This window comes from Alligator sinensis, unplaced genomic scaffold (genome assembly GCF_000455745.1).
Source record: "Alligator sinensis unplaced genomic scaffold, ASM45574v1 scaffold1697_1, whole genome shotgun sequence".
Classification (NCBI taxonomy): Eukaryota; Metazoa; Chordata; order Crocodylia; family Alligatoridae; genus Alligator; species Alligator sinensis.
The window spans coordinates 15,685-33,628 of record NW_005843858.1 but is presented as its reverse complement, the minus strand read 5'-3'; the positions used below and the strand labels follow the sequence as shown (position 1 = coordinate 33,628).

The 17,944-nt window shown below is 43.4% G+C and overlaps 1 protein-coding gene across 1 annotated transcript; it reads right to left on the bottom strand.

Annotated features, from left to right (window-relative positions):
* Positions 1 to 320: 320 nt before the first annotated feature.
* Positions 321 to 16,660, bottom strand: LOC102375921 (short transient receptor potential channel 4-associated protein-like). The gene is made up of 9 exons (XM_006039208.3): positions 16,655 to 16,660; positions 14,758 to 14,862; positions 12,778 to 12,906; positions 11,772 to 11,888; positions 8,776 to 8,833; positions 6,157 to 6,212; positions 4,453 to 4,581; positions 2,405 to 2,606; positions 321 to 1,802 (listed from the first exon to the last, which is right to left on the bottom strand). Exons 1-9 carry the CDS (start codon positions 16,658 to 16,660, stop codon positions 1,789 to 1,791), a joined length of 816 nt encoding a protein of 271 aa, XP_006039270.2. The 3' UTR covers positions 321 to 1,788.
* Positions 16,661 to 17,944: the final 1,284 nt, after the last annotated feature.

The following is a 17,944-nucleotide window of genomic DNA, read 5'->3' as shown; positions in this document are numbered from 1 at the left end:
TGAAAATGATTAATGGGCTGGGGAACATGACTTCTTAGGAAAGGCTGTAGGAAATGAGCTGGGAAATGATCTTATTTAGTCTGGAGAAGAGAAGACTGAGAGGTATTGATAGCAGCCTTCAGCTTGAAGGGTGGTTCCAAAGAGGTTGGAGCTAGACTGTTCTCAGTGGCATATAATCAAACAAGAAGCAATGGTCTTAAGTTGTGGCAAGGGAAGTTTAGGTTAGATATGAGGAAAAAAACTCTCTCACAAGGAGGGTTAGTAAAGCACTGTAATAGAGAGGTTGTGGAATCTCCTTCCTTGGAGGTTTTCAAAACCCAGCTACACAAAGCCTTGACTGGGATGATATAGTTGAGGATGGTCCTGATTTGAGCAACGAATTGGACTAGATGTCCCCCTGAAGTTCTTTCCAACCCTAATTTTCTATTATTCCCTGAACAGTACCATTTCAGAATGCAGATGCTGAACTTAAAGAATAAGCTGTTTTCAAGTAAACACTTCTAAAGAGTAGTTGATGTACATGCTGCTCCTGGAAAGCATGCCAATGCTCAAATCAGCAAACATGTGCTTACTCACCTATTTGGCTACTCACATGCTTCAAATCAAGCACTGCAGGATAAGAGCCACATTCAGCTTGCCTCCCTGGATATCAAAGGGCTTTTAACACTGCAAAACCTGAGGTCAGTTCATCTTACCTTCAATTATATTTTAATTGAATACATTGTTTTATGAAGTTGCTCAGTACGTTAGCAGACGTGATAGTGGACTCACCATTGTTTGGCATCTTTAAGGTAAGATTAGATAATTTATTAAAAACAGAGATAAATATTTTTTTTGACTAGCCTTCTAGAGATTGTACAAGTGGAAGGTAGAGAGAATGGTTAGGCTAGATGGTCATGGAAGTTTGTTTTGGCCTTGGAGTCTATTTCTATGTAAACGCCATTGGAAATGGAGAGAAAAGTTTTGCATTGCTTTCAACATGCTTGTGTCATCTATGGCACAACTTTTTTGGCTCACTGGGATTAAGGAAGATTTCTCCCTCTTTGCAGGGGTATCTCTTCGGTTCTCTGAATGTGGCACACAATAATTTAGTCTCCTGAAGGTTGAAATATTTTGGCTTAACCCAGGTTATCTGACTCAATAGAAATAGTGAAATTTAACAAATTAAAAATCCTGGAGGTCAGACAAGGTGATCTAGTGGTTCCTTTTGGCATTTAGTTCCAAGGCGCTACACCATTCTATATCTCCTACGTAGAAAATAAGTGAACAGTCTATAGCTATACACTGAGACATCCTGAGTCTCTGCTTTTAGAACACCTTAGTCAATTTCAAGGGAGCATGAGTCTATGAAGATTACATACAGCGCACTAAAATTATTCCTGTCTGTAACAGGGGCTCAGGCATGAGCCCTGTTGCTGCATGGGTTTCAGGTGAGGATGACCCACGATTGCACCCTGCCAGGTGAAGGGAGTTTCACATCAAGGGAGGGGTGGGATGATTAGCTTGCCATGGGTGACATACATCCAGCCACGGGGCAAACACCTTTTGCCTTCGGGCACTGGAGGAGAGACCACTGGGACCCTGGAAGAAGGAAGAAGAGAAACCTTACCTGTGATCCCAAGGAAAGCCGGAATCTTGGAACTCCGGACAACAACAGGTCACCACAAGTCTAAATACTCCACCGGGAACCCCAACCAATCTGGTGAGTGTGGGGAAAGACTGCAAGGCTCTGGGACACAGCTCTTCTGGGAACCCCAAGAGCTAAAGAGAGAGGCTTCGGGACAGGGCTCAGGCGGCAGGAGCTAGACGGAGCAACCAACTTGTGAAGGCAGCTAAGATACCAGACCGGCAATTCAAACAAGCAAGGGAGCAGCAAGGACAGCTTCCAGCATGAGCCGTGAGAGATGCGGAGAGCATATTCCGCTCTTAAGGCTTTTTAAACCCCAGAGACTCTGGCAATTACAAAGTATCCCTCAGCTATCTAGAGTCCTTATCTGTGGCTTGGAATGCCCTTGCTAATGAGGTAATTAGTGAGGAGACTGTCACAATACAGACTCCTGCTGTGTAAATAAAGGCTACTGTGTGAGAGTTTACTATCCAGGTGGGTGTAGTGATTCCTTGCTCAGATACCATCACTGACTCCCTCTTTTTCATTTAAGTCGTGGCAGGTGAGTTTAAAGGGAGACTGAGCTGGGAGTGACCCTCCACTCTCACACTGTCAACAAGTAATAAGATAGTTTTCTTGAGAACCAAACCATGGAACATAGAACAGAAAGAGACTTATCAAATGCAGGCTACCTACAACATCACCTAAAAAAAAATTCTACACACAATACGTATGTCTTGCAAACAAGTCCATACTGTCATAATTAGAGGCAGCAAGCCAGAAGCTGTGACCCTTTACCTTGATTAATTTCAGCTCGGGAAGGACCCAAATGTTTTTTCTGCTGGGCATTTTTGGCAAGAAGTGTGTGCTTGTCATCAGTCCCCGTATCAAGCTCAGAAATGGTGACAGCGAGGATTCTGCAGAAGTTTGCAAGTTGCTGTTGATCAAAACTGGATACTAGACTTGCAAGATTGGGTATATCATCTAACTGTATCATTTCCTAGATGAGACAAATGATTGGTTGATGATCTGATATAATACGCCCCAAAGCTCTTTTTAAATAAGAGCATTCACAAAGGAACATAAAAAAGAAAAAGCCAAGGGAAGTGGGTTGAGGTGGGTTGTATTTTCCTGACAGGAACTTTTTTTCAGTTTAATTTTATGGATGATAGATCTGTATATCATGGTTGATAGATCTAATAATTGCTGTTGAAGGGAACAGTTGCAGATGTTTATTTTGGCATATCTAAACTAGTAATGGTGGATGCCAGGGAGGGTACTGAATAGGTGAAAGATCACTTCAGTTATACCGCTATTCCTTGTTTAACGTCATAGTTACGTTCTTGAAAAATGTCACTTTGAGCAAAACAATGTTAAGCAAATCCAACTACGGCACAGTACTTACCTATTAGCAGGCAGCAGCCAAACAATGTTATAACTGAACATTGCAAAACTTTAAATAAGTATGTTCTCTAATAGATCAGCGACGTAAAAACAAAACAATGTTAACTGGGACGACGTTAAGTAAGGAGTACCTGTATCTGGTTCAATGCTCTCCCTCTATAGCATCCACCCCTAGCACTATCAGAGACAGAATCTTGGGCTATGGACCACTGATCTGACCCAGTATGGCACTTCTTGTGTTCTTGTGTTAATGGGATAGAAGGGGTATATGGACAGCAGAAGGTAAAGAGTCCAAAATACAGCTGTGAATTCAATCTGTAATTATGATTCCTTGTGTTTACCAATTCCAGAGATGCAAAATTTACACTATATTTTTCAGTGAACTTTTAAGCAAAGACTAAGCTAAACTATTCTGAAGTTTCATTAATTTGTTCTGTACCTCCAAGTTCATTAAGTTAAATAGATGGGAACTGTCTGATACAAGTTTGGGTAGAGGGGACTGAAGCTTACTTTCATTGTTCACACTATTATTTGTCTGTTTTTTAAAAAAAATAGCAAAACTGCATTATTTGAAGTAGTATTTTTACTCACAAGTATAAAAGCTTGTGTCAAAATATTTTAAATTTATTGTGTACCTATAAGACAGCATTGTTCTAATATTCAACAACACTTCATAAAATTGCAGATAGCAAGTGAGATCAACCTAAGAGCCACCATGGGACATGCTTTTTGCCAACTTTTAGCAAATAAGCTCTTGTCAGGATAATATGAAAGCAGTTTAGTTTGATATGTTTTTCAGTTTGTAATAAGGCTAAACAAAGCCCCCAGTTCAACAAATAAAACTGCATCAAGTTACAACAGTTGTCCCCGAGCCAGTTCCAAGATGCAGGTAGATGTGACCTGAAATATAAACATGGCAGAATCTTGGATAGAATACATGGTCTCAGGCAGTACTTTATCTATAAAACATGACATGGTAACAAAAGGCAAATTTGTTTCATACTAGGTTTGTGAATAGGCACTAATGGCAGGGAACCTTACTTTTTTTTCTAGTGTGCAACTTCCAAATGATCCCAGAAGAGCAAAACAGTGCAAGTGGAAGGTCAGAGAAGAAGCATCTGGTCAGGAGGTCTACTAAAAACCTCACATGGGGAAATCAGAAATAAGTTTCTTATATGAATGAATTGCAGGTGACTTGTTCTTAGTTTGTAAAATAGACTGTTTGGCTTATGTAGCTATTAACACTCCTCATAAAAAGCTGCTACCTCACCTATATGAAAGTTGTAGTTCATGCAAAAAGTTGTGGTTCATTGATTCATTAAAACAATTTTGATTAACACTGATCAGCATCTTTGAAGCCCTAACAGGTTGATTACAAAGGAATTCCGAAATTTCTTAAATAGTCACACAATTGGGGTTATAAAAAAAAATCGTTATCAAACCTTTTTAACTCCCAGGATGTCTTCGATAAGGGTTGCTGTTTGCAGGAATGTCTTTTTGTTTGTCATCAGTGTAAATAGGAACAAAACAAAATCATTTCTTTCTGCCAATCGTTTAGTGACTCCTTCCGTCTGGAATGGTAAGGAATAGTTAACATGCCCCCATACATGACAGAACCTAGCACTACCAAATCAGATGTGACAAATTTCTCACTTACTCCTGTGGCTAGATGAGGTATAGTTTAGTGACTGACACTAGCAACTAGATCTCACCTGAGACTAACATGAGGTCTTCAGAAACTTCATGCCGTAGTCTGAAAGCCGCCTTCCTAATCTGAACTGCTTCACTACTTGAATCAAAATTAAATGCCTGGGCCCTACATTAGCTCTATGCCTTACCTCCATACTGGAGTAACTTCTATCAGATATTTTATAAAAACTGAACTCAGACTTTTGCCAGAAATACTAAAGCTGTCAGCTAAGTAGATTTTGAGCAACAGGGTCTGGCTCTAATGAAATCATTGACAGAACTTGCATAGTTTTCAGAAGGGTCAGGATTTCATTTCAGTATCTGAGGCCAGGATGTTTGTTTGAATCATTATAATTTATTCCAAAGGGTTCTGTTAAGAGTGCTGGAAAAAAATGTGACCTACTCTTGCTGCACTTGTGCCACTGCTACTGTGATACTGAACTGATGCACTTTCTATTTATAACTTAGCTATAAAAATAGTTTATGTGGAATCCTGAAGTAATCTCCAGACAGCACAAACACTGAAATCAGCCAGCAGTTATTTTATGAGTTGGAATTTTTATTTTTATTATTTATAACAAAATATTTTAGTAAGTTGGCTGGTCAGTTTTATTTGACTGAAGAGAAAAAAATAAAAATAAAAATGTGGATATATATATTCATTGTTGCCCTCTCCACTAGTATTCTGAGAACATCACCTGTTAATATTTTTCAAGAGAAAGCCAGTTTCTCTGAAACTGCTTCCACTCAATGACCACCCAAGACCATATAATCATTACTGTATTATAAAGTTTCCCAGGATTACAATAATCTATATACTGGACTCAAAGGACTAAGTATGAAATACTGAATATCTGTTACTTGTAACAAATGTTAAAAAACATATTATACATGCAATTTAGGCTTCTTAACTTGCCTTTAAAATTATCTCTGTGTGTCTCTAACCTGTAGCCCTTCCTCAGGGCTGAACTTTCGCTGATTGACAAAAGGATGTTCTGCACATAAAATATTTACAGGATCAGACCTAAAACATTTTTAGCCAACACTGAACAGGGCACAAACCATTCAGGTTAAAATGTAGGCACACATTTCTTTCTAATTTTGAAATTTCAATTTCCAAGTACAAGAGCTGAAAATAACTCTCTCATGGGAACATTTTCATGTAGACAAACACCCACAGTGCATGGTAGAATTACTAGATACACAGATGCTTCAGAATTACTGAAATGCCTATAAATAAGACATAACTTCAGTAAACATGAGTGAAGGAGGGAGGGAATATTGCAAGTCTTATAGGTAACCAGACTTTGGCAAGTGTTGCAAAACAACTCTAAAACCATTCCAGTTTTTTCTCTTTAAACTTGGGTTTTAAAGCATGCATTTTGATTTCCTTACCAGGTTACATACAGACAACACTGAGGTATGTAATGAGTTTGCCATGAAAAGTTTATACTTACGCATATGCAAGTGTTATACAATATGCTCAAACAGTCCTTAATCAGGTCATCACTTACTACAAAGCAGAAGAAAGACGCCAATTAAATATAGTTTCCTGGACTGTTACTTTATAAACTACAGCCACAGAGCACTTTGTATCACATTTATAAAGTCAGTAAGACCATCTGAAATCAAGATATAAAATAAGCAAGGTGTTTTGCAGGTAAGTTACTAATGGAACACAGCAGTCTAGTCCAAGAAGTTTACAGGTTGGAGGAAGTGTTTTAGGGCACATTAGTACAGCTCCATTTCTAAACCTCTGTTGAAGCAACAGCCTTCTAACCCCCTTTCCCCCAAGAATGTGGTTTCCGTCAAGATTTTTGTTCAGAACGAATAAGGCATCTTGGGGTAGAAGGAGCTTTTGACAGATTCCACCTTTACTTTTGAATTATTAGTTTGAGAAGCAAGGGATATACCTTGATAGTATAAAGATCAAAGAGCATCAACAACGCAGAAAATGAAAAATTTAAGTATTACACCTGAGCTGTACCAGCAGAAAAACTGCTCTGAAGTGACCGTTTTGCTTTGGCATGTTCCTTTTAATACAGTTTGGAAATATTGCTCTTTATCTCAGGCTATGAAACAGAAGTCACTGAATGGAGCAATTCAGTTGTGCCATGACGTGATGTGATCTCTCTGCTTCCCATTGTGCCAGACCCGAACTACAGGATAATGGCGAAAGCAGGGTCTTCCCCTGCCCAGTCAGCTCCACAGGGCTGACTGAGCAGGAAAGCACTTTTACCCACCCAGCCAGACCCACAGCATGAGTCTGGCACAGCAAGAAAAAGCCACAACGAAACAGACATCTGCCAAAACAAAGAAGCAGTCTATTACTACTTTTTGTTGCACCACTGACTTTCCTGTCACATGGCACAACAAAGGGTAGGGATGTCTATTTGCTGTGCCCCACGTCCCTCCACTGGGCTGCAAGCACCTAGGAACCAAGCCAAGTGGAGTGGGGTGGGGCACAGTTCCCGGGGCTGCACTCTGCCTCCCTCCACTTGGCTCAGCATCCAGCGGCTCACAGCCCTGCGGAACTCAGCCCGGTTGTGGGAGGCAGAATGCAGCCCCATCTTTGCCCGCCTCCTACCACCAGGCTGAGCTCCATGGGGCTGGTAGAGCCCATTGGAGCACAGTCAAGCAGCTGGAGGTGGGGAGAGCTAGGGCTGCGCTCCCCACCAGGCTGAGCCACATGAGGCTGCTCAGAGCCACTGGGAGCGCATCCCTGGCTCTCCCCTGCCTCCCCCAACCTAACTGCTACTTCAAAACTCAAAACGAAACCCTTCTGTTTCGTTCTGATTTTGCTGTTTTGAGCTCGAAACGAGTCGAAGCAGTGTCGAAATGAAACAGCCAAGGAAATTTTGCAAAATTTTACGAAGGAGCCGCAGCAGAGCCTAGTGTGGAGCAGGCTCCAGCAGACTGCCCAGTGGCAGTGGGAGGGGAGGGTGCTTTCCCCATCGTGCTCAGCTGCAGTTTGTCACCGCTGCTGCCAGCCTGGGCCCTGTGGCGGCTCCAGGCTCACCCGACCGGCTGAGCGATGGCAGCGGCAGGGCACGAATTGCTGCTGGGCTGGGGGAAAAGCAGCCGCTCCCCCTCCCGCCACTGGCACTCCCTGCAGCAGCCGCTTGGAACCCACGCGGGGCTGCCTATGCCCGCTCTCTGTTGCTACCACTGCCCCATGGGCAGCGGGGACATGGCGGAGAGTCAGGACAGCCCTGTGCGGGCTCTGGGCGGCTGCCTCAGGGAGCATCGGTGGTGGAAGGGGAAGGAGCTGCTTTCTCTCCCCCATGCTGAGCAGCAGCTTGCTCCCCACTGCCACCGCTACTCAGCCCAGATGGGCGAGTGCAGGGTTGGCAGGGTCAGGGCTGCTCGTGGTCATCCTCGCCGATGCCATGGGGCTGGGACAGGCAGGGATGGGAGCGAGCAGGCACATGGCAGCCAGGCAGGAGCACGGGACCTGCACTGGTGCATCGGGGCCAGCACCGGCAGGGCCCAGAGCAGGCAGCAGGAGCGCAGGGTCCCAGCTGACTGGGGCTCTATGGAGCTGGGCCAACTCCCCTCTCTCCCTGCTGGCACAGTGCAGCCTGGCTCCATAGACCCCTGCCAGCCCATGCCCCATGCTCCTGCTGTCCTGCTCTGGGGCCCGCCAGGGCTGGCCTCGGGACACCAGTGTGGGCCCCACGCTCCTGCATGCCCGCTAGCTTCCATTCTCCCCATTCCCGCTTTCTCCACCTTCCTGCCCACTGCCCACCTCCCATCCCCTTCTTACTTGAATTTCCCGCTTGGGACAGGGAGATGCAAATAGCCCCACAGTCCCAGGCCAGAAGCCTCTGCTAGCCAGGGGCTTCTGGCTGGGGGGCGGGGCTGGGCAGGCCCTGCTATTGCAGGAGCCTACCAGGGCTTCCCTTGGGTCCTATTGCCCCTGGCTGCTGTTATCTTTGACAAACAGCTGGGGCAGATAAATATTAATTTTCTAATATTTTGCCATACTTTGCCCACCCCTGCTGTAAATTCTCTGGAGAAGGAGACCAAGAACCTGTAAAATCAAGCATACAAGATCCTATAAATTATGCACTTACTTTTCTGTTTCTTTTTTTGTGTAATCAAAGTTGGCCTCATAAGAATTTCCACTAGAAGCTGTGAAGATAAGGTAATTAATTGATGGTGGAGTCATCTTAATAGAAATAATCAATACAGCAAATTGCCTTATTGACTTTTAATGCCAAACACTAATATCAATCCAAAATCTATTGAAATCCTTCTAGAAGTTGTGACAAATAGTGAGAGTGAACCATTAGAATCAAAGTCACTTCCAATGGTCTGAAATAAATGTTTAGCTCTTTTTCTGTTTTTGAAAGAAGTCAGGCTGAGGCTGATATACATGATGTGGAAGGTTGCCAGAGTACATCAATTTCTGTGCTCCAGCACACAATTAATTGAGTCTGTTTCAACTGGCTGGACGTCCAGTGTGCTGGAGCAGGCTCCATGCATGTGTATAGGAGCCCATAGGTACTGCATCTCCTACAAAGCCCTGAAAACTATGAGTTTTCTTCTACCTGATCCAATCTCTCCTCTAACCCCAAGCTCAAAACATTATTTTCTGCTCCTGTTACCAAATGAAAAACCAAAACAAGCAGCAGGAAAATGGAGAACAGAGAGGCAACCATTTACACATTTATGTTCTGTGAAATGCACATAAATAAGCAAACTGAAAGAGGAAAAGAAGATGTTTCCATAATCTTGTTGTAGTACTTGGTAGATCAGGACATCATAAGGAGTAAAAGAAGATTACCATGACTGCTTTTTTAGCTTGCTCACTTGAAATATCCTCATTTTTTTCAAAAGCACTCAGCACTGGCCAAACTGCTGAAATTAGTATGAGTTGTACCATTGACTTGGAGAAGCAAAGTTAGCTGAACTCCAAATATTACTGAAAACCCCTCTACTGTTTCATTCCCTGGTGGTAACAGCAGGTAGCTGTGAAAACATCAGATTTAAAGAAAAAGCCTGGCAGGAAAAAAGAGCAGCTTCCTACCAACACTGCAGTTTGCTTTGCAATCCTTCATAGAAGAAATTTTGGACAAGCATTAAACATAGATCATTTTTAAAAGTTCTTGTATGAAAAGCCTAAATTCCATAAAAAAAATTAGAAATACATATAAAAGCATTTTAAATGCCTCCATTTGAGTAACTGATGATTTTCATGTTCTACTGATTTTACATGATAGGAACCAAAATCAGCACAGCCTATTTCAAACAAAATAGTATTTAACCCCCCCCCCCCCCAAAATGTATTATTAAAGGAAAGAGGCAGTTAGCTTAAAACAGCAAAATGGAAAAAAGCAGAAAAAGTCAGGCAAAAAGTGAATCAGCTAGTGATTCGGGTTAAGAAAATTACCAATGTCTGAGAAAGGCAAAAGCAACAGCTTAAGTCCTGTTATCATATAGTTGAGAAATCTTGTATTAGTGAAGTACGCCACAGAATTAGGAAATAAAACTGTCTCAATTTCATTTTAAACAATTACTACTTGGTTTTAAGCGAACCCTCCCTTCTTCCCTCTTGAAACAAAAGACTGGAAGTTAGATGCACAATCTCTTCTAGACATGCAGGTATATTCCTAATAAGGAATATGAGGTAAGGGATATGAGGTGTGCCAATATATTGGTGCCATATTGGAACACTTTGTCCAAGCGCATAGGCTGCCTGTGGCCAGGAATACAGCTCGGCAGCATGTAGGTAAGTCTGTGGAGGGGATGGGGGGGGAGGGAGAACAGATTGAGGCCCCCACGGTGAGGGACAGAGTGGGGCAGGGACTTGGATGAATGGTACCCTGGGGCCAGGGCAGGTAGTGGAACGGAGCCATGGGAGGCTCGTTCAGGGGTATGGGGGGCTTCCTATCACTGCACCCCCCCTCCCCAGGGGAGGCATTGGGAGCATGTCCCACCAGATTTGTGAACAGGGCAGAGGTGGGCTGCCTGCTGAAGGCTCGGGCTCTGCACCCTGCTGCCTTTGTCCTGGGAGCTGCGCAACACCATGTTGTGCCTCCCACCTTTGGGCGGGCAGAGAATGCAGAACAGCCAGCGCGCAGCTCCCAGGGCAGAGGCAGTCAAACCCCAGTTTATTAGGACAGCTATGTATCTGTCTAGCTATGCATCTGTCTAGCTATTTGCTAGCATATGATCCTGTAGAAATAAACTTATTAGCAGCATTACTTTCAGTCCAGCAAATCTCATAACAATTAAAGGTTTGGCTTTGATATTTAAAGTATTTTCCAAGTAAAGAAACCCATCTTGTAGTTAAAGAGCAAATGGATTGTGAATTAATGAAATGTCATGTTGACCGTATACACGCCACTGAACTTGTTCGCTCAAATTCCACCCCCAGACCCATGTTTTGACAATGGCACAGTACTCAGGGCACTGAGATTCCTGGACAGAACGCACTTGAGACATACTAAGTATTACCTGAATAGCTTACAAATGTTCCTAGCAGAAATTGGGATCCTTAAAAATATTTATACGACTCCTTTCTTTTCAAATTATGCAAGATATACAAATGATCCGGAACTTCTTACTTGAAATAATGATTAACTTGATCTGCTAACTGTTTACCCACTACCAAGAATTTGTAGATCACACTGACATATCAGTCAGCAATATAAAGTAAGGTACTGTTGTTAAAGTCACAAGATCTAGACCAGAAACTTACCAAGTCTTTCATACCACATATGGGGATTGGAAGAGTAGGGAGTTTCTTGCTTTTAACCACATATTAGTCTGGAAAATCTAGGTTCATGCAATTTGGCTAGTAACTAGGCATCTGATTTCATGAAAGATTTCCCACATCATATGACAGCAAAAAAAAAAAAAAGAAAGAAAGAAAGAAAAAAGCTTCCAATTCAAAGCTGTTTGCATTTATAAATCCTCCAAATGTCCGACTGAAACATTCTTGCATCGTTTACTATCAAAATTCCTCAGAGATTACTATATTATAGTCATATCTAACTCCCCCCCACCCCCCCCCAAAAAAAACCAAACCAAACCAAACCAAAACAAGCAAACGCAGAACACTTACATCTACTCCTCCAAACAGATCAAATGTGTATGTGTTTGGGTAAGTGGACTCTTGAGCAGGTTTTCTATCATCTGTGACAAATGCCATGGCCTCCACTGAAAGAAGTGGAGAAATTTCCTGTAAGGAAAAACCCACATGTGTTCACTCATAAAACTTTCATACTGTAGCATTTCTGTAACAGCCCTGGATAGTCTGGAGGAGCAAACAATTCCTGTGTAATTATTAGGGGGTGTGCGAAACGGGCTGTATTCGATTCGGATTGAATAAGGGGACAGTGATTCGATTAGTTGATTCTGATCACTGTCCTGATTCGATTCGGCCACATCCAAATCTGAAGATTCAATGCTGATTCAGAGAATCAGCGATTCGGTGATAGATACAGCTTTAAATGTTTTTGATATATGCCTCGAGGTACCAGGTGCGGCTCGTGAACGCTGAGCTGGTGGGGCAGATGAAGTGGCTCAGCGATCGGCCATGGGGGGACCTTGGGTTCTGGTCCACTTCCAGGTCCACCGCCGAGCGCGCTGGGGATTCCCCCGTGCTCCCATGGGACACTCCATCTGCCCTAGCATCTCAGCAATCACAAACCACCTGGTACCTTGAGGTACATACAAAAAAAACATTTAAAGCCGTGTCTATATCCAAATAATCAAATCTCTCCAAATCAATTTCAAGGGTTCCAATTCGATTCGGAGAAATTAAAGGGTCTCCTGATTTGATTCGGATTCTGAGATTCAGCCACCGAATCAGGCCAAATCTCCACCAAATCGAATCAGCGACCAAAGCTTCACACAGCCCTAGTAATTATGTGCTTTTCTATTTATGCTAGTTCACAGATATCATAAGACCCTCCCTTAATGCCACATAATCAACATGAACATAAAAGGAATTTCAAGGACTGAAGCCAGAATTGGATCAGGTTAAGTTTCTTAATATGCCAAAATACAGAGCCTGGTTTTCAATAACAATAGTTGTATTTCAAAATCAGGGACTGAGAACATGTTACCTTAAGGATGTTTTGGCACTGGGAGAAGTCGCTGTTTGGGTGGCTGTTCTCATATAGTTTCTGCAACAGTAGGGGAATTCCATTCCATTTAGCCTGTTTGTCTCTTTCCTTTAACAAGGCCTCTGTGATCTACAAAGAAGGAAGAGAGAATATTGGTTTTCTTTTTTTTTTTTTTCCTTCTGCCCTTTTCCCCAAACTGAATATTACCATCATGCAACTGCACAAACCATCTTCACCACATTTTCAGATTTGGTGAGCTCACTCTGTTTTACCCACTTCACAAAGTCCATGATAATTGAATGGGTGGTTTGAGGTTTTAACTTTAATTTTTAACTACATTTTAAGAAAGAAACTCAAGAATCAGTAGAATACTACATGTAATATTAGTTCTCCCCAAATACAGAATAACAGTACCACAATCTACCTTTTTTTCCTCTCTGCCCATTTGTGCAAGATTAGCATTTGGCTAATTTTATGCTTAGGCCACTGTGGCCAATCTGTTTTTACTGTCAAGACATCTGTGTTTTGCGACTTCTAGGACATCTAATATATCTTTCCATATTAATATTAGATTGACTATAAAGTCTCAATAGTTCCACTAAATTTAATCAGTTTGTATTTTCCCCTCCTACTGACATCAGTAAAGCTCCGAGATGTATGCTACTCTCAGCATAAACAGTTTCTTATCTCCTTAATTGAAGAACTACATTGGTTCAAAGTGGAGAGCACATAGCTAAAATTCTCTCTATATAAAGGGCTATATATAGTCTGTCTGTCTGCATGTCTGTTGTGAACACTTTTGGCCAACTGTGCATGCGCTGCTGAGAGGGTGGGCGGCGATTGGCTGCGCAGGCCCAAGTTTGAGGCGCTGACGGGGAAGTTTGTGACAGTGTCAAACACACCCTGGCTGCCCAAGCAATGGGCCTTCCTCATGCCTCCTTGACTGAGGGTGAAGGGGGAGGGGTCACAGAGGCAGTGCCCCTCTGGGTCATGGTGGTAGCTGTTGTTGGGGCTGGGTGGCAAGGAAGCAGGAAGGGGGCCCCGACAACAGCCGGCAGAGAGGGATAGGCAGCAGGAGAGGGAGGCTGCATGACCCCGGGCAGGAGTGGGGATGGGGGAGGCAAAGGGGAGGGTCATGGTGGCAGCTGTTGTTAAGGCTGGCCGGCAGGGAAGGAAGGAAGGGAAGGAAGAAGGGAGAGGAGCAGGGATCACGGTGGAGGTACCCCCCCGCCACCCAGCTGTGACAACAGCTGGTAGGGAGGGGGAGAAGCCCTGCTTCGAGGCAGAGGTTGGCGGGGGGGAAGGACCCCCGCACTGGAGGCGGCAGAGGGAGTCTTTACATGGCTGGCCGCAAAGGGTGAGCACGGGGCAAAGGGGGGGCCATGTAAACACTCCTTGAAATCCATCATTCTTGACACGCAATTAGCTAGTTCTAATATTATAAAAGCCTTAGTCTGTCTGTCTGTTGTAATGCTTTATTTGCATCCTGATTGGTTATCTGAAACAGCCAAACAGAGTGCTCCAAGAGCATTACAGACAGGAGGTGGTGGCAGCGGAGTGCCGCCATGATGGCAGGGACAGAGCAGCTAGAGCAAGGGGTGCTGGCCAAGGGAGACAGAGGGGATGGCGGGGCAAGCTCCCCCCACCCCTCCCGCTCCTGGGAGATGGCAGCAGCGCGGGGTGGTGAGTGGCAGCGCTCTGTTCCCCCCATACCTCCCACTTGTCATTACTGATGGGCAATTGGCTAGCATATAAATAAAAAACATAGCAGCAGCAGCAAGGGACCAAGAAAAATGACTACTCCCCTACCAGGGCCCCTCAGTCTCTTTACATCTCCTTAGATTTTGTAGTATCTCGAATACTATTGAATGTTTTGTTCAGTGGAGTATTGGCTCATCATTTGTCAGGACCTACAGTTAGGGGAAGCCAGCAGTAAAGGTTAGGGTTACAATCTTGGAAAAGGCCTTCAATCCAGAATACCTTATTATTTGCTGTTAAAAAGTCCTTTCTATCTACGCAAGCTTTCTTTAGTCTTATCTTCGGTCTGATATCATAAGACTCTCCTCTCCATATGAATGCAAAAGCCTCTCATGTAACAAGAATTATAGAAAAACAGGCTGCTCAAAAATCCGGAACAAAAAATGTCTAATGAAGATGTAAACTTGAACTTGTTGAAGCTCTGTGGCTGTACTGAAGTCAAATGTTTAATAAGGGTTAGATGAGAGAAATTAAGTTCACTGAAGAGTTCAAGGGCCACCAGTTTAAAAAGCCTCCCATTCTTGCCTGCAATTTACCCCTTCCCTAGGGGTAAACTGTTATTAAGGGGCTGAAATCCCACTCTGCTTTCAAATGGTACAGAACACTGTGATTTTTAAAGACAGAAGCTGCTAAATTTGTTAAAATTCAAGCATTGGAACAACTTGAAACAAAAAAGAAAACAAGAGTTTTAAAATCTCTCCAAACTGTGTGTTTAGTGAAACTTAATACACAAGACTTTACAACCAGCATTATTCCTTCATCTTAGCAGTAAATTGACAATCTAACTCAATACTTATGACTATTTAAAAACACCTATCAGCACCTCTTGAAATCTCTGACCTATACATTTTTATCTAAGCTTCTACTGGTACCAAAAGGAGTAAATAAACCATTCTTCCCTCCAAAAATCAGAAGACAGCAAAGCAAAGACACTGACTTATACACAGACCTTAAAAACCCAAAGCCCAAAATCCAGCTTGTTCCCACCTCTTCAGATGCTCAGAGAAAGATAACCTTCATATTGAAGCCTGGTCAGAAGATAAGAAACTCTGTACCAGTAAGGCAATTGTAGAGAAAATGAATTCCAAAGCTAACAGCCTCTTACATATAACCTTGCCAATGGGTCCTTGATTTGTAGACTGGTGTCTTCCATAATAGGTGACCAAGCAAGCACAGGCCTACACTCAAACCAATGGCATTTCTTTGTCCATCTGTATGAATACAGTAAGTCTTGAGAAATGCATCTGGCCAATCCAGAAAAGGTTCTTTGGGTAAATCTGATGATATCTTTTATTAGAAAAAAAAATTCTTAGCAAGCTTTTGGGTTTAAAAACCCTTTGTCAGGCTGGGAAGCATCTGCAGTTGGTGTATGCTCCTCCTGGAGAGAATGACTAGTAAAGACGCCAGAGGCTGATATGCGTACAAGAAAGCTGGTCAATGAAAATGTAAATTGAGAAGTCAGTGGGTTCCAACTATTTAGTTGGTCTAATAAAAGATATCAGTTTTACCCAAAGAACTTTGTCTGCCTAGGTTTTTAGACCAACCTACAACTATACCCCTGCAACATGGAAGATATCGAATTCAGCCGTCTGAAATGGAAACTGTACAACATGAAAAAGAAAGAAGCCAAACTCAACAGTGACATATATTTTTTAAGCCTATGCAAGAAACACAACATTATTCCCAGAGGACTAAACATCCATAATCCTCTGACTACTACACACAACTCCAAATATGCTTCACAGCTATGCAGGAGAACTTCAGAGAAAAATAGAAATCTTCTTCTTTACATAATCTACTCCAAAAGAGACCAACTCAAGAAGGAAATCAACGCATGATACAACCTAAGAGAAAAATCCAGACATCTTCCCTAATATTATACAACTAGCAAATTGGCTGCCAAGAACGATGAGGAGGGGCAGGCAGGGGCGGAGCCCCGCATCCAGCGTTGCGCCACTGCCCCCCCCGAGCTCCAGTTCTGTCCCTGCTATACCCCCCCCAGGCACTCCGGATCCGGCTCATGTCCACCGTCCTCCTTTCCTGTCCACCTCCTCCCCCTTCCTGCCAGCTGTTCTGGGGAGCGTCGGGGCCAGGTGGTGGGGGGGCGGGAGGGCGCTACCGCCATGATCCCCCACTTCACCCTCAGGCAAGAAGGCATGGGGAAGCCCCACTGCTTGGGAGGCTGGGGCGTCTTTGCCGCCGCCACAAACTTCCCCAGCAGCGGCTCAAACATAGGCCCGTGCAGCCTGGGCCACACAGGCAATCACTGCCCACCCTCTCAGAGGCACATGTGCAGTTACCCAAAAGTGTTACAGACAGACACACACACAGACACATAAACAGACAGACTATGCCTTTTATTATATTAGAATAGATACAATGAAACGACGAAAAATTTTCTACAACATCCATTTAACATTAAAAAAAGAAACGGAACAAACTACTCCAGGAACAACTTTCCCAGCCACAAAACAACCATCAGAGAAACAACACCAACACCTTACAACATTCCAGCCTCAGACTTCATGAAAATGAAAGCAGCGACCAACCCTCAAATATCAATCTTTCCACATACACACTTACCAAAACTCAAAAATCTGTCCTTTCTAAAGGCCTAAATTTCTGTCCAGAAAAATACCCTAATACAATACTTCAAAGTGGAAAACTAGAAGAATTCTTCCAATGCCTCCGCCTCAAGGAATATTTCCACAACCAAAATGAATCCACTTTCAATGACAACTCATCCTCTGACAACATTGAGGATAAGATCAACCCCCAAAAACCCAAAAAACCCCATCAGATTGGACACCTCACAGTGGATGAAATTCTAACCTTGACTGCTATATTGGCTGCTTCAGGCAAAGAATGAACAATGAAATAATCAACAACACATGCCACCATAACAACCTCTCCCTATCAGAAAGAAAGGCCATAGAATCTCTAAGATCTAACAGCCAAATAGCAACAAAACTGGCAGATAAAGGAGAAGCCACAGTTATCCTGCCTGCCCCAACATGCTGGGATTAAAGCCCAGTGGCTTGTGCTGCCCCTACCAAGCTCTGGCTCTGCCCACCTGGAGGCAGCGTGGGATCCTGGGGCCCAATCCTCAAGTGCAGGGACAGCACAGGGCCCGATCCAGCCCATGGACTAGCCCCATGCTATTCATAAAGGAAGCCAACAGACAACTCTCTGACACCACTTACTACAAAGAACTACAAGAAGATCCTACTCCCCTTTTCACCATGAAACTCAAAAAAATACCATCAAGTCATTTCCATCAGAATTACAAGAAAAACTACAGACCTTGATCCCCCCCAATACCTAATCCAGGGACTTCTGACATGCTCCCTAAAATCCACAAATAAGGGAACCCTGGCAGACCTATCATATCCAACCATGGAATCCTAAC

Excerpts from the sequence above, each read along its gene's own strand:
- LOC102375921 (XM_006039208.3), bottom strand. Across the intron at positions 11,889-12,777 it reads AGTGCCAAAACATCCTTAAG|GAAATTTCTCCACTTCTTTC; the intron begins GTAACATGTTCT and ends TTTTCCTTACAG. Across the intron at positions 6,213-8,775 it reads ACAAAAAAAGAAACAGAAAA|TAAGTGATGACCTGATTAAG; the intron begins GTAAGTGCATAA and ends TCTGCTTTGTAG.